Source organism: Suncus etruscus, chromosome 7 (assembly GCF_024139225.1).
Source record: "Suncus etruscus isolate mSunEtr1 chromosome 7, mSunEtr1.pri.cur, whole genome shotgun sequence".
In the NCBI taxonomy this organism is placed as follows: Eukaryota; Metazoa; Chordata; class Mammalia; order Eulipotyphla; family Soricidae; genus Suncus; species Suncus etruscus.
The window spans coordinates 95,123,595-95,140,158 of record NC_064854.1 but is presented as its reverse complement, the minus strand read 5'-3'; the positions used below and the strand labels follow the sequence as shown (position 1 = coordinate 95,140,158).

The 16,564-nt window shown below is 41.6% G+C and overlaps 1 protein-coding gene across 2 annotated transcripts in view; it reads left to right on the top strand.

Annotated features, from left to right (window-relative positions):
- SPECC1 (sperm antigen with calponin homology and coiled-coil domains 1) overlaps nucleotides 1–14,688 on the top strand; it is a 305,354-nt gene extending 290,666 nt beyond the window's left edge. For both annotated transcript variants that reach the window (XM_049776822.1, XM_049776823.1), the window contains one exon: nucleotides 13,480–14,688. In XM_049776822.1, coding sequence (XP_049632779.1) covers nucleotides 13,480–13,569 — 90 coding nt within the window. In that variant the 3' untranslated portion in view covers nucleotides 13,570–14,688. The remainder of the gene's footprint in view (nucleotides 1–13,479) is intronic.
- The last annotated feature ends 1,876 nt before the right edge of the window (nucleotides 14,689–16,564 follow it).

Sequence of the window (16,564 nt, the reverse complement as noted above, 5' to 3'; positions counted from 1 at the left end):
CAGAGTGTGACCCTAGTGGCCCCAAGATACATAAACACTGGCCTGAACTCTGCAAGGTCAAGGACTCCTGAGTATCATTGGGGTTAAAGACTGTTTATTGTTTGGGGTGGTTTTTTTTTTCAATGTTCATTTTCGTTAGTGATCAGGAAAATCTAAGATGCAGGTAATCTAGAATTTAAAAAGTCAGCAATTACAGAAATGTTAGTTCTGTGACCAGTGTTACAACACTGAATTAGAAATTAGTGGGGCTGGAGCAGTGGCACAAGTGGTAAGGCGTCTGCCTTGCATGCACTAGCCTAGGACCAACTGTGGTTTGATCCCCCAGCGTCCCATATGGCCAGGAGTAACCCCTGAGCATCCCTGGGTGTGATGGGGAAAAAAAATAGAAATTAGTGTCTATCGGGCTAGAGCAATAGCACAGTGGTAGGGCGTTTGCCTTCCACGCAGCCAACCCAAGACGGACCAGAGTTTGATCCCTGGTATGCCTATGGTCCCTGAGATTTGCTAGGAGTAATTTCTGAGTGCAGTCAGGACTAATACCTTTGAGCACTGCCAGGTATGGCCAAATACCAAAAAGAAAAAAGAAAGAAGGAAATTAGTTTCTATATTAAAAATAGACATTCAAAATTAGAAATTGAATGTCTAATTTTTCAAAGTAAAATATGTATATTTCTTCAACTATTAAACAAATTTTAACTACAGCTTATTCAAAAAGAAAGAGAAGTTAAGTCCAGGGAAATGGCTCAAAGGATGCTTTACTTATGGGAGGCCCAGGTTCCATTCCAAGCACATCTATCCTCTGAACCCCCAAGTATTAAGCTATAAATAACCACTGGCCTCTGAGTTTGGCCAAACAAACAAAAATAAATAAACAGAATAGGAGAAGGATAAGGAGAAGAAGAAGAGGATGAGGAGAAGCAAAATGAAACCAAACTCCAATCATTCAAGAACTTGAATTCCTTGTGTAAAATCTAGTCTCTCTCACACACAAACATCACTGTCAAAAATCCCAGTAAGCAGGCTGGAGAGATAGTATACCAGTAGGGTGCTTGCTTTGCATTCCATAATCCAGGGTTTAATCTTTGGCACCACATATGATTCTCCAAGCCACACCAGAAAGTGACCCCTAGTGAAGAGACAGGAGTGAACTCTGAGCACTGCCAGGTGTGGCTTTCCCAACCAGAAATAGTCTCAGTAAGCCTAGATCCCACCAAACCTTCAAGAACAGCTGTTGCTATCATATTCATACAACTCCAGAGAAATTTGGTGGGTTTTTTTTTGTTTTTTGGGGGGGGTTTCTTGAGGGGGCCACACCCAGTGACACTCAGGGGTTACTCCTGGCTATGCGCTCAGAAATCACTCCTGGCTTAGGGGACCATATGGGTCCAGGGGATTGAACCCAGGTTCGTCCTGCATTAGCCGTGTAGAAATGCCCTACCACTGCGCTACGGCTCCAGCCCCGATTCCAGAGAAATTTGTAAGAAGTAAAAGACTTAACTATCTGGTGAAGATGGACTACTAGAGCCTGATTATCCTCCCTTCTGAAGCACAATTAACAAGTGACAGCAGAAAAATCATGTTTGGAATAAAAATTACTTGAGGCCTTATTAGTTGAGAATATCCCTAATTATGTTATTTGTAGTATTGCAGTTAATATTTTTCTTTATCATTTCTACCCAGTTTTTGTCTAATCTAGTATAGAAGTTAGTGAATGCTGGAAAGCAAATGAGATCATCTTGACTTTAATTTTCAGAGCTAGCAATTTCATTTGTGTGGCTGTCTATGAGCTACTGACAAACAACAATTAATCTCAAAAGCATTTAGGAATGTTTATGAGCTCTTTAACCAACTTATGTCTTCAGCAAAATAGAAATTTCCTGCTTTATTAAATTTGGTTCTCAATCTCTTCATGTGGATGGAAAAAATAATATATTTAATATAATAACACATGACAATTTTAAAAAGCACCCAATCAGAATTGGCATTCTCTGATCAACCGAAATCGCTGATCGAGTTCTTTTGCTAAATTTAATGGAGAAAAAAGTTAACTTACATTTCAGTAAGTATATTTGAGTAAATAAATATAGGTTCCTGGATAGAGCAAGGGCAAAAAATTTTTTAAGTAAAAGTTCTCTGACAGTCACCAGGTTTGATTTGATTTTGTTCTTACTGATAGAATATGGCTAATGGGGGCCGGAGAGATAACACAGTAATAAGGTATTTACCTTGCATGCAGCGGATCCAGGACAGACGGTAGCTTGATTCCCGAGATCCCATATGATCCCCCGTACCTGCCAGGAGTTATTTCTGAGCGTATAGCCAGGAGTCTGACCAAAAAAATTTTAAAAAATTAAAAAAAAGGTTTGTGATAACACTGACATTTATACTTGAGGCATACAGTATTATTCCACCATCCCTGAACTACCAACATTCCTCTACCATTACACCTAGATCCCTCTAATCTGCCTGTTTTCTCTGCCCCATGTCCTCCTACCACCTAATAATCTCAGTTTTGTTTATAGAGTTGCTTTGTTTCTTTATATTCTACATATGAATGAGGTTGTCTTTCTCTCCCTCACCTATTTCACTTAATACGACATCCTCTAGTTTCATCCAAGTTGTAACAAAATACAAGATTTCATATTTTCTTATAAATGAGCAGTATTCCATTGCATAAACCCATTGATTTTTCTTTTTCCTTAAGGACTATTCCCAGCTCAATTCAGTGTTCTGAGGACCATGCCCCTTTGACAGACTTATTTATTTTTGCATTTACTTTCTTTGGAGTCCAATTATTGAAGACACGTCTGAAATCAGTATCATGAAGAATTCTGCCTATTTTTTTCTGAGTGTATTTTATGGGTTCAAGTCTAACATTAAGTTCTTCATCTGCTTTGAACTAACTTGTTCGTTTTGAACTATCTGTGAGATAGTAGTTTGGTTGTATTTTTATTTTGCATGTGGTCAATCAGTTTTCCCAGAACCAATTTACTAAATTGGTTACATCTCCCTCCCTCTGCTTCTTGCTCTTAACACCTTTATTCTAAAGTAACTACTCATATAGCTGAGACTTTTTTTTTTGGGGGGGGGGGGGTCACACCAGCAGCGCTCATGAGTTACTCCTGGCTCTATGCTCAGAAATTGCTCCTGGCAGGCTTCAGGGACCATATGGAATGGTGGGATTCGAACCACCAACTTTCAGCATGCAAGGCAAATAAATGCCTTACCTCTGTGCTATCTCTCTGGCCCCATAGCTGAGATTTTTTTTACTTCTTGTTTTTATTTTTGTTGTTCTTATTGTTTATTTTTTACCAGAGTTGGTGTTCAGGGCTTACTCTTGGTTTTATGATCAGGGATTACCCTGATGAGTTCAGGGGACACTTTAGGCTATCAGGAATGAATCCATGTCAGCAATGTGCCCTACCAGTTGTACCATCTCTTTGGCCCTGTACATCTTTTGTTTGTTTGTTTGTTTTTGTTTTTGGGCCACATCCCTCAGTGCTCAGAGGTTACTCCTAGCTCTCTGCTCAGAAATCACTCCTGGCAGGTACAGAGGACCATATGGGATGCCGGAATTTGAACCATTGTTGGTGCTGGGTTGACCACTTGCAAGGCAAGCGCCCTACTGCTGGGCTATCTCTCCAGCCCCAGCCCTGTACATCTTGAATATAATTTTACTCAAGTTTTTTTTAAGTTTTCTTTTATTCCAGTACCCACCCTGTTTTGATTGCTGCAGATGTATACTATAATTTAAAATTAGAATAATTACAAAAGAATTAAGCATGAAGATAAAAAATTTGGAGGCCGGAGAGATAGCACAGTGGTGTTTGCCTTGCAAGCAGCCGATCCAGGACCTAAGGTGGTTGGTTCAAATCCCGGTGTCCCATATGGTCCCCCGTGACTGCCAGGAGCTATTTCTGAGCAGATAGCCAGGAGTAACCCCTGAGCGCCGCCAGGTGTGGCCCAAAAAACAAAACAAAAAAAGATAAAATATTTGGAATTATGCTGTGAATAAATAATAATGTGTCCACATCGCCTGGAACTTTTTTTTTGTTTTTGAATCACATCTGATAGCGCTCAGGGGTTACTCCTGGCTTTACGCTCAGAAATTGTTTCTGGCAGCTCGAGGGACCATATGGGAAGCCTGGGATGCCGGAATTTGAACCACTGTCCTTCTGCATGCAAAGCAAATGTCTTATCTCTGTGCCATCTCTCGGCCCCCCCATTGCCTGGAATGTAATATACTTTGTGACTTAGTAGCAATCATTTACGCAAATGCTATGGTACTACCAGTTTACAAAGAATTTTTAAATAGCACCAAAAGAGTTTAAATCTTAAAGTTTCTTGGTTTTTTTTTTTTTGTTTTGTTTTTTTGTTTTTTTGGTTTTGGGGCCACACCTGGCAGTGCTCAGGGGTTACTCCTGGCTGTCTGCTCAGAAATAGCTCCTGGCAGGCACGGGGGACCATATGGGACACCAGGATTCGAACCAACCACCTTTGGTCCTAGATCGGCTGCTTGCAAGGCCAACGCCGCTGTGCTATCTCTCCGGGCCCTAAATCTTAAAGTTTCTTAAAGTTTCTCACTGGTGCTATGAAATCTGTAGAAATCTATAGGAATAAAAAATTCAAGGCAGAGGGGCCGGGCAGTGGCGCAAGAGGTAAGGTGCCTGCCTTGCCTGCGCTAGCCTTGGACAGACCGCGGTTCGATCCCCCGGTGTCCCATATGGTCCCCCAAGCCAGGAGCGACTTCTGAGCACATAGCCAGGAGTAACCCCTGAGTGTTACCGGGTGTGGCCCAAAAACGAACAAAAAAAAAAAAATTCAAGGCAGAAAGGCCAGACCCAGACAATGGTCATAGTTTCTGATTAGTGTTACAGTTGGAAGGGTCTCAAGAACCCATACTAGTTCATCTATTTGCTTTATACAATATTTCTTCAGTTAAGTATAGCAATCAAGCTCAAGTATTCATGAAAAACAAGTTTGAAGAACATACTCTAAGTAGCATTTTCTTATGCTCCAAACTGAAGATAATAGCTTCTTCTTTGAACACTCCTCTGTGTCTTAGCTTGCATTCTTTCTTTGAAGTATTAATCCTGTAAAATAGTATTTAATAGTAAATATACGTACATGTTCTTTTTTGGGGGGGGCCACACCCGTTTGATGCTCAGGGGTTACTCCTGGCTAAGCACTCAGAAATTACCCCTGGCTTGGGGGGACCATATGGGACGCGGGGGGATCGAACCGTGGTCCTTCCTTGGCTAGCACTTGCAAGGCAGACACCTTACCTCTAGCGCCACCTCACCGGCCCCAGATGTTCTTATATATAATGCAAAAATATATCTTATATCACCTGTAAGTAATTATAAACTTGCTGGATGCTGAAAAATTACCTATTTTCCTGATCTCTGTATTTTAAATTACTTGGAAATGAAACCATACTTAGTTAATGGTTAAAAAGAGAACTAATAATCCTTGTTAAAAAAAATTGTAATAGGGGCCGGAGAGATAGCACAGCGATAGAGCATTTGCTTTGCATGCAGCAGACCCAGGAGGGATGTTGGTTCGATTCCCGGCATCCCATATGTCCCCCGAGGCTGCCAGGAGTGATTTCTGAGTGCAGAGCCGGCAGTAATCCCTGAGCACCACTGGGTGTGACCCCAAAACAACAACAACAAAAATTTTAATAAAATAAAATAAGGGGCCCGAAACAATAGCTCAGCCCAGGAGCAATTTCTGAGCATAGAGCCAGGAATAACCCCTGAGCACAGCTGGGTGTGACCTCCCCCCAAAAAAAATATATATACATATATATTCAGTATTATATAATTTTTCTTATGTAGTTTTTTTCTATTATTCCTTCCTTCTACATACTTTAATAAGTAATAAATAATAAGATAAGTAATAAGACCTCATTTATTACTGTTCTTCTAGTTCCTTAAGATGTGAAGTTGAGTTACTTATTTGAGCCTTGTTTACTGAATAACATGTGTATTGATATGAAGGTAGTTCTCAGTACAGCTTTTGTTATGTCCCAGATATTCTGGTTGCTCATATTTCTATTTGTTTCCAGAAATATTTTAATTTCTTCTTTTATCTCTTCTTTACCCTAATGGTTTCCAACTGTTTACATTTTCTCAGATTCTTTTTGTTGTTGTCCTTGGGCCACATCCAGAAGTATGCGCACTCATAGTTAGTGGATCGCTTCCTCTGGTACTCAAGGGATTGACCATTTGTACCAGAGATTAAAGTAGGGCTCGCTCATTAGCTTTTAGCTATTTCCCTAGATTGTTTTCTAGTCATTTTTTTTATGTTTTATTTTTACCTTCATAGCATTGTGCTCTGAGAAGATACTTGGTATGATTTTTAACTTCATGATTTTATGGACCCTATTTTTATGTGTCCCATCATGAGATTTATACTAGAGAATAAACCAGGTATACTGGAGAATATTGTGTACTCAACTTTAATGAGAGGAGAACCCTACGTATGTCTGTTAATCCCAGCTATTCCAATTCTTCCTCTGAGGCTATTTGTTTCCTTATTGATTTTTGTCCAATGTGTCCAGCAGTAAAGAGGGAAATATTAAAAATCTTATTTTAATATTGTGTTACTGTATCTTCATTTAGACTTTTGGGGGGTTAACACTCAGCAGTGCTCAGGGGTTACTGCTGGCTCTGTGCTCAGAAATCACCCCTGGCAGGCTCAGGGGACCATATGGGATGCCAGGATTTGAACCGCCGTCCGTCCTGTGTTGGTTGAATGCAAGGCAAACACCTTACCACTGTGCTATAGCTCCGGCCCTTCATTCAGACTTTGTTTGTTTGTTTGTCTTTTGGCCACGCCCAGTGACACTCTGGGGTTACTCCTGGCTTTACACTCAGAAATCAATCCTGGTTTGGGGGACCATGTGGGACTCTGGGGGATCGAACCGGGGTCTGTCCTAGGCTAGTGCACGCAAAGTAGACACCTTACACCCTGCACCACTGCTCTGGCCCCTTCATTCAGATTTTTTTTTTTTTTTTTTTTTTTTGGGCCACACCCGTTTGACGCTCAGGGGTTACTCCTGGCTATGTGCTCAGAAATCGCCCCTGGCTTGGGGGGACCATATGGGACGCCGGGGGATCTAACCGCGGTCCGTTCCTTGGTAGCGCTTACAAGGCAGACACCTTATCTCCAGCGCCACCTTCCCGGCCCCTCATTCAGATTTTTTTAACTAGCCATCTATATAGCTTCTTCGATAAGGACTTTAGAGAGAAAATATGGAGAGAGGATGTTCAAAGAACTCAAAAGAAATAATGGAACAATCCAAAAAAAAAAAAAAAAAACCTTAAGGGGCCGGAGAGATAGCATGGAGGTAAGGCGTTTGCCTCTCATGTAAAAGGTCATCGGTTCGAATCCCGGCGTCCCATATGGCCCCCCGTGCTCGCCAGGAGCGACTTCTGAGCATGGAGCCAGGAGTAACTCCTGAGCACTGCCGGGTGAGACCCAAAAACCAAAAAAAAAAAAAAAAAAAAAAAAAAAAGAAATAATGGAACAGCCAATAAGACTCAAGAGGATGGAGCTGGAGCGGTGGCACAAGCCTAGGATGGACCGAGGTTCGATCCCCCAGCGTCCCATATGGTCCCCCCACCAGGAGCAATTTCTGAGTGCATAGCTAGAAGTAACCCCTGAGCATCACTGGGTGTGGCCCAAAAATAAATAAATAAAAAGACTCAAGAGGATATGAAAGTAGAAATAAGAAAACTTCAGGGGCCAGAGAGGTAAGGCATTTACCTTGCATGCAGAAGGTCAGTGGTTCGAATCCCAGCATCCATATGGTCCCCTGAGCCTGCCAAGAGCAATTTCTCAGCAGAGAGCCAGGAGTAACCCCTGAGCCTGGCCGGGTGTGACCCAAAAACCAAAAAAAAAAAAAAAGAAAAGAAAACTTCAAACATAATAGAACTGAAAAACTAGGTAGGGTAACTGGAAAATTCACTGGAAGGTCTCACAAGCAGAATAATAGCTGCTGAGGACAGAATCAGTGAGTTGGGAGATGAGCTGTATAACATCTCCATACAACAGAAAAGTTTAGAAAGAGCCTTAAAATAAACTAACTGAAGATGAAAAAATTTCTCAAAACAAGTGAACAGACGACAGTAGAACTCTGGGATAAGTTCACTAGAAACAACATAAGAATTATTGAAGTAAGTCCCAGAGACCCAGGAGGAAAACTCCCACGAATAATCAACAGTCTGAAGCTGGAGTGATAGCATAGCATGGAGGGCATTTCCCTTGCACATAGCTGACCTGGGTTTGATCCCTGGCATTTCATATGGAACCCCAAACAGGGGGCTCTGCCAGGAGTGATTTCTGAGCATAAAGTCAGGAATAACCCCTGAGTGCTGCTGGGTGTGACCCAGAAATCTACAACAACAATAAAAGCAATCAAAGACAACATTATTGAGACGTTCCCAGAGCTAAAGAGTGCATGCAACCACATCCTGGAGGACCAAAGAGTAGCAGCTCAAAGAGACCCAAAGAAATGCACCCCAAGGCACATCCTAGTCACAATGATTAAAATCACAGTTAAAGTTAGCATACAGACTTATTAAATAGTTGCCTTAGTGTGTATATATATTACTGAGAAATAAGTCTTTTGTTATAATCCCTTAATCATAATATCCATTTCTCTCATTACTTCTTTTCAGTTTTTGAATTTATTTATTTTTTCCTTCTTTTTTATTTATTTATTTATTTATTTAATATAAGTAATGTCAATCCAAGACTTTTTTTTTTTTTTTTTTTTTTTTTGGTTTTTGGGTCACACCCGGCAGCGCCCAGGGGTTACTCCTGGCTTCATGCTCAGAAATCACTCCTGGCAGGCTCGGGGGACCATATGGGACGCCGGGATTCGAACCGATGACCTTCTGCATGAAAGACAAACGCCTTACCCTCCATGCTATCTCTCCGGCCCCAATCCAAGACATTTTTAGGTTACCATTTCCTTGTGTGAATGTTTTCCAGCCTCTTATTTTGAGCCTGTGTTTATCAAGAAACTGGCTCTCTTGTAAGCAAAATAACATTAGAGTTCATTTCCTGATCCATTTGGCCATGCTGTATCTTTTTATAGGTGGGTTTAGGCCATTTTAGCAAATTTATGAAATGAAAGACTTTATTAGTGTCTTTCTATGTGGATTCTGGAAATGTGTCTGTTTCTTTGACCTTTTTTTTTTTTCTTACCCCCTGTATCTATATCTGCCTATTATAGAGTGGTCAGATCTTGATTGTTCCTTACCTGTGTCTACTGTACTTGTTTTGAGATTACCATGTAATATAACGAAGTTTAAGCTTACATTCCCTATTAAGTTCATAGCAAATAAGTCTCGAGTTTCTCATGAGACCCTATTATTACTCTTCTCCTATCCTATATTTTGTGTTTTTTAGTGTCTTATTACTTCCAATGGTTTCTTTGCTGTTTATAGAAGGCCACTTAATATTTCTGGTAGAGCTGGTATAGTGGTTATGAAGTTGTTAAACTGTTGTTTGTCTGAACACTTTGTATTAGTCTTTTTATTAATGTAAACCTTGCTGAATAGAGTATTCTTGTTTGAATATCTATTTCATTCAATATGTTGTTATGTCACACCATTATCTTCTGGCCTGAAGATTTCATTTGATAAGTCTTCTATTAATGTTTTATGGGATTCCTTATATATGAAGCTTTGCTTTGCTTTTGCTGCTCTCAAAATTTGTTCTTTCTCATTGGCTTTAGCCATCATAATTGCAATATGTCTTGATATTCTTCTCTTTGAATTCATTTTGTTTGGAACTCTTCAAGCTTCCTGAGTCTGGGCAGATGACTATATTCTCACATTGGGGAGATTATGTTATAATTTTTTTAACCTTCTACAAGATTTTGTTTTGTTTTGTTTTTTGGGGAGCCACAGCTGGTGATGCTCAAGTGTTACTCCTGGCTATGCACTCAGAAATCGCCCCTGGCTTGGGGGACCACATGGGACGCTGGGGGATCGAACTGGGGTCCATCATAGGCTAGCACTTGCAAGGCAGCTGCCTTACCTCTAGCGCCACCACTTCGGCCCCTTCTACCAGATTTTTAATAATTCCCCTTTTCTTTCTTTCTGGATTCCTTATGTTGTGAGTATTGCTCACTTCAATGTTAATAAATAAAATTATTATGTTTTCTCCATTTAAAATTTTATATTTTCCTTCTGTACTATTTTAATGGTTTCATTTACATTGTCTTTGAACACAGATCATTTTCTCAGCTAATGTTGTTCTGCTGCTTCGTTACATTTTTGGTTTAATGAATGTATTCCTTAGTTCAGTAATTTGGAAGAAATCCCCCAACCCAATCCCAGAAATCCCTCAATCCCTGTGCTCAGAGAGTTGTGGGGCCACATTCTGTGATATTCAGCAAACCAGGCTTGACAGTTGAATGCTAGACTCAGAGAATAAGATGTGCTCAGGGGCCACATTCACCAACCCATCCCTGAGAAATTCAAGGCCAACAAGGGTACAATATAGTGAGGCTTGGGAGTCTCCAGGGATATGTGCTTGGGGGCCACATGGTTCTGAAAATTGAGCCAGGATCAGGCATATACACACTATTCTGTTTACTGTCTCCCTGGCCCTAGTTTTTATTGCATTCTTCCTAAGCTCTTATTTTTCTATTCTTGTTCAAGTTCTCTTTTATTTCTTTCACTGATCCAAGGAACATCCTTAGCATAATTACATAGAGTTCTTCAGCAGGGCCAGACCAATAGTACAGCTGATAGGGCACTTGCTTTGCACTTGGCCTAATCAATTTCAATCCCTGGCATCCCAAATGATCTCCTGGCCCCACCAAGCATGATTCCTGAGTGCAAAGCCAGAAGTAATCCCTGAGCATCACTGAGCACGGCCTAAAAATCAAATTATAGGGGAATTCAGAAGCTCTTATGTACCTGGAGCCTTCAGATTTTGTCTTAATCATTGTAGGTGAAGTTAACCTAGTCTTGAATCTGATAACCACCCAGTCTTACATATGATAGTATGTGAGCAGCTAGGATGAGGGTCTGGTTTTGTAAAGGCCAATGTGGTAATCTGGGAATCATGCTTACTGATTCCAGTCAGAGACTAGGGCTCCGAGTTTGTGTTGTTCAGGATTATTACTGAAAATATGCAATCACCACTAAGCGCAGCCCTAATGCAGAAGACAAACACTATGTCCCAGGTTTTGTAGTTGCTACTTCTGTCAGTGACTATGTTGTCAATATCCAAAAGGTTGGGTAGCATATTAGGCTCATGGTCAAGTCATGCATGCTTTTAGCAATAAGAGAACCAAACAGGTGCAAGTATTTTCCAGAGTAATTGCCTTTACATTGCAGAACCTGGAAGCATTTTGTGATCTGATGGTGCAGTGTGTTTTGACAATGCCTGTGGGTTCAATTTTTACCATGTCTGGCTTCCATTCAAATGTATGAGTGTTCAAAAAAGGGCCAAAGTGGGCAATATCAGGCAGTGGCAGATTTGCTGCAGCTTTGTTGTTTGTTCATTTGTGGGAGCCCTTCCGGACTCTTGGCTTTCATATAGGAAGCCTGCTATCAGACAGATGTTGATTGGGAGGGGTTGACTATGTATAGCTTAGATTGAGGTAAGCAGATGTCCCTCAACTGCCTGGTACTCAGCCCTTATCTTGCAATCGCAGGCAGTTTGCCTTGAGTCTCTTTCTTTTCTAAGCTGGTTTCTCCCTGCTAGGCCACAGGAGACCACTGAGTTGCAGCGTGACACAAGTTCTAACCCTGAACATCTTTCCAGTGTAGATATTGCCTCCCTGTCAGTTGTTTAAGAGTGGAATTATGGTAGGAGCACCAGTTTTCCATTTTCTCTGGGCAAAGTTCTGTGTCTGAGCGAACCTTTCCACCCTGTGAATGCCTTGCTGTGTGTGTGTAGGTGTGTGCTGCATTCTCAGGTGGGACCTTTCCACACCCATTGCTTTGCTGCTGAGCTGTATTGCCAGCTGTTCAGTGGCTGCTCAAAGAAACTGCTATCCTATAATTAATATGACTTGTCACTTAGTTCTTGAAGAGTGGTTTCTGTTCACTTCTTTTTCTTTCTTCCTTCCTTCCTTCCTTCCTTCCTTCCTTCCTTCCTTCCTTCCTTCCTTCCTTCCTTCCTTCCTTCCTTCCTTCCTTCCGGGGCAATGCACTCAGGGGTTACTCCTGACTCTGCACTCAAAAATACTCCTGGCAGGCTCGGGGGTCATATGGGATGACAGGGATCAAACCCACCTCTGTCCCTAGTCAGCTGCATGCAAGGCAAACACCCTACCGCTGTGCTATTGCTTCGACCCTCACTTCTTCTTTATGTATTTGTAAAGAAGCTTGTTCATGGTGTTAGCAGGGGACATAGAAGTGTTTCTTCTGAGAAAAGTGAGTCACTAAGAGTGGAAATTGTTTTGTTAGAATAGATTCATGGGTAATTTTTTCTTTCAAACAAAATGTGAGGTGTTTTGTATTTCTAAGAAGGGCTTTTCTTCCATCACTCTGTCCCTCCCTCCCTTTTTTTCTTCTCACCTTTCTTCGTTTTACACCTCTCACCTGAGTTCGGAGGGCTACCCTAGGCTATTGGGGAACCATACATTGCCCATGATCAGAGCAGGCTTCCTGCATGTAAGCCATGTGCTTAGCCTTCTGAGCGATCTCTCCAGTAGCATTGTTTTATGCTAACAGGTGGTCAAAAAGAGGAACAACCTTGGTTTTGTTTTCATTCTTTTTTTTTAAGTGATAATACCCCACCCCTTCTCAAAACTATGAACAGTTCTGTATAATTTCCTTATTGTATAACTATATTCAACTCAGCTTTAAATAGATAGAAGTTTTCTACTTTCAACAAATAGACGTTTTAGATATGCTGGTCTCCTAAAATACAATTTTGTAAATAATATATCACAAAAGAATGACCCTAGCTCTTGAATAGTTGGAGACAATGACTTTTCCTTTTATTTTAGACATAATTGACAAAAGATTGTGTTAGTTGTATACAGGTATACAATATAATGATTTGATATGTGCATATACTAAATTCAGATTCATCAATACCCAGTTACTTTTTTTTTTTTTTTTGTCCTTGTCCTGGGAATTTTGAAGATTTCCTAGCAGCACTTTCCTTTGGACTGACTGCATTTACCCCATTGGTTCTGTAGTGGTTTTTTTTTTTTTTGGGGGGGGGAGTGTTTTTTGTTTGTTTGTTTTTGGGCCACATCCAGTGACGCTCGACTATGCGCTCAGAAATCACTCCTGGCTCAGGGGATCATATGGGATCCTGGGGATCGAACTCAGTCCATCCTGGGTCAGTCATGTGCAAGGCAAATGCCCTACCACTGTGCTATCGCTCTGGCCCTGGTTCTGTAGGTTTTGAGGTAGCACCTGACTGAGATTGGGAGTCCTTTGGGGAAGGGGCTCTGGGACTTTCCCTGGTAACTCTTATGTTCCCCTGTAGGAGCTCAGTGAGATGCTCTACACAGACCGGCCTGACTGGCAGAGTGTGATGCAGTACGTCTCCCAGATCTACAAGTACTTCGAGACATAAGACTAGAGCATCCAAAGAAACCCCCTCGTGACCTACAGGATCACTGAGCTTCAGCCTGCCACTGCTCTGGTTCCAGCCCTGGAATTGTATGAGGCAGCCTGTGGCCACTGCTCTGTCCTCCACTTGTTCTGCCCACTACGTTTCAAAGGAAAGTTCATCCAGGGGACCAGTCCACAACAGAAAGACAGCTGGACTCACCACTACCAACTCTACATCTGCACATTGGGAGGATAAGTGAGGGGAACCTTGCTCCCCAAGGACCATCCTTTATCTAGACGTGGGTCATGGGTCTACACCTCAGTTTATCCTGAGGACCCTGCATGAACTTCCCCACTCCCATCTGGAATTCTGTGCCTGACCTACATTGAGATTCACAGCAAACACTTCTTCCCAGTCAGTCCTCATCAGACTATCTTTTCCCCCTTAAAACTACTTTGCCCTGGCCAGCCCACTCCTTTTCCCCAAACCACTTAATGGGACACCAGGAGCAAATAGTCATTTGCTCTCAAACTGCCTGGAAATACACAATCCAGTGCTTTTGAAGAGGGGATGGGGAAATACACTCATGTGCCAGAGAAGAGTTTTAATACCTAAAATTGAGTGACAGGAGTAAGATTTCCCTCCCCCCCCCTCAACTTATGTGATTCCGAGTAGAAGACAAGACAGGAACCCTAGGGAGTTTGCTGCAAAAGGAGAGCTCAGAACCTACAGAAAACTGGCGCTCACCTTCCCACCAGCATTTGACACAAACATCTCACACATGGGAAATGGCCTGGAATGTGGGGTTTTCATGAATTTTCACTATTAAATAGTCTGAAGATGTGTTTCTTGGAATATTGCACACATGCAAATTTAAATAGTGTTTCAGCAGCAAACTCCTGCCTGTGCACAGTAAAATGAAGCCTTACGGGTGGGTGACTCCATTTATAATTGAAGACAGAAAATAAGGTTTTTCTCCCCTTCTGTGGGCACCATAAGTGGTAGCCTGAGAACTTCTGTGCAGCCTTCACTCCTCTCTTAAGGGTTTGGTGCAGGTACTGATTTGTCTTTTTATCTTTTTGGGCAGTGAAATGAGTTTATTTAACAAATGAAGATGCAAGTAAATTTGAAGTAAACTCATCTGTACCACTCCTCCCAGGCTCCTCGCAAGGCAGCTGCTGTGCTCTATCCACAGGCCCTTCTATCTTTATTCTCCTCTATAATTCTCCTAGTTTCTAAATTCAAAACTTCTGCAGAGGAGCTGGAGCAGTAGTACAGCAGGTACACTTGCCTTGCATGTGGCAAGATCCCTTGGTACCCCATATGGATCCCTCAAGCCAAGCAGGAATGAACCATAGTGGAGAATTAAGTGTAAGCCTTGAGCACTGCTGGTTGTAGCCCCCAAACAAAAACAATAACAAAAAAAGTTGATGATCTTGTTACAGATACACATACCAGGTAACTGTCCCATCAATCTAGGTGGGTAATCTGAATGGGACCAGGGATGTAATCCTTAGATTTTCGAAGTTCCAGTAATCACTAGAAAAAGAGAGAAAACCCTGATGAGATTGCAAGGGAGCACCTTGACTCTGAGCAGAGTTAGGTGAAGACTCCACTTGTTTCCAAATGGAAGCGGAAGGCATAGTCTGAAAACAGTTAACTTGCTTCTTCCTGATGAATGGAAGCAATTACTTCAGTTGCTTTGTGCTGTGTGCTTTTTTCAGATGATCTATCTGTTTTCTTTGCTTTGCTGTCCATTCCAGAGGGCAAAGATGGAGTCAGAATTATATAGTACAGTGGGTAAGGCTCTTACTTTACATGTGGTTGACCCAGGTTTGATCCCTGGCATCACATATGGTACTTGGAACATTGCCAGGAGAGATTCCTAAGTGCACAGTTAGGAGTGACCCCTATGTATTTCCAGGTATGATTTTAAAAAAAGAAAAGAGAAAAACAGTGGGGAAAAGTATTAGCTTAAGTAGTTGGTTTGAGCTGTTTGTTGTTATGTTTAATCTAGGTTTACTGCAGGGCTTTGTGTGGGAGAGACATTGAGGTTTTTAGATACCTGGAGGGGGTGTTTAGTCTTACCTGCGCCCTGTTTTGAGTGATTACTGTATGATTCAGGACTAACGCTGAGCACAACTGTCTGCAGTGGTGACTGTGGCCTTCCCCTCCCTCCACCCTGTTCTTTGTAGGTTAAAAAGAAGAAGAGAAATGCCAAATGACAGAAAGGCCATGTGCAGTTTAGTTTGATCATTCAAGGAGATTGTACTTTCTTTGCCAGTGGGTGTGTACGAAGTAGACAAAGCCTGTGTCCTGCCCACAGAAATAGGGGGTGCTGCAGGGAAGAGTGATCCACACCAGACCCTCTGGGAAGAAGGACTTGAGCCACTAGGTTGAGCAGGGGGAAGTGTCCTAGCTTGGACTGAATCATGGGCTGGGTTGTTTAATTGGAGAGCATAATGAAGTTTGAAAGGAAAGAGGAATAAATTAAGAAAGTAAGGTAGTCACAAATTGTTGCTCCTAGTTTTCTGTTCCAAGGCTTTCAGAGGCTAAAATACTCATTTTTCCCACCTTCATTCACCCAATATTCACATGTGGCTTTGCAAATCTTTACTTAATATTTGTTTTTTTATAATATTTGTTATTTTTATGAAAGAAATATAAGAAGTTCAATACCCAGAAGAGTGCAGGAATTATTCTACCACATAAAGAGAAGTTCCTGGTTCTCTATTGCTAGTTGTTTGATGGACTTGAACTTGAGTTACCCCCATAGCATTGTTTTGGCTCTGCCATCTGGTTAAGCTAAAAGCCTTTCTCTTGTCTCTACAGAAATAGCGTCAAACTTTTATTTTGATTCCCTACTCCTTTCTGTTTTTTAGTTTTTGTTAATACCATTCAGAATGAATGCCAGGTGTTAGATAAAAAATACACTCTCCCAAATGACAAGTGTTTGTAGGTTCTTCACCCACCCACACCCACACCCACACCCCCACACCCCCCCCACACATACACA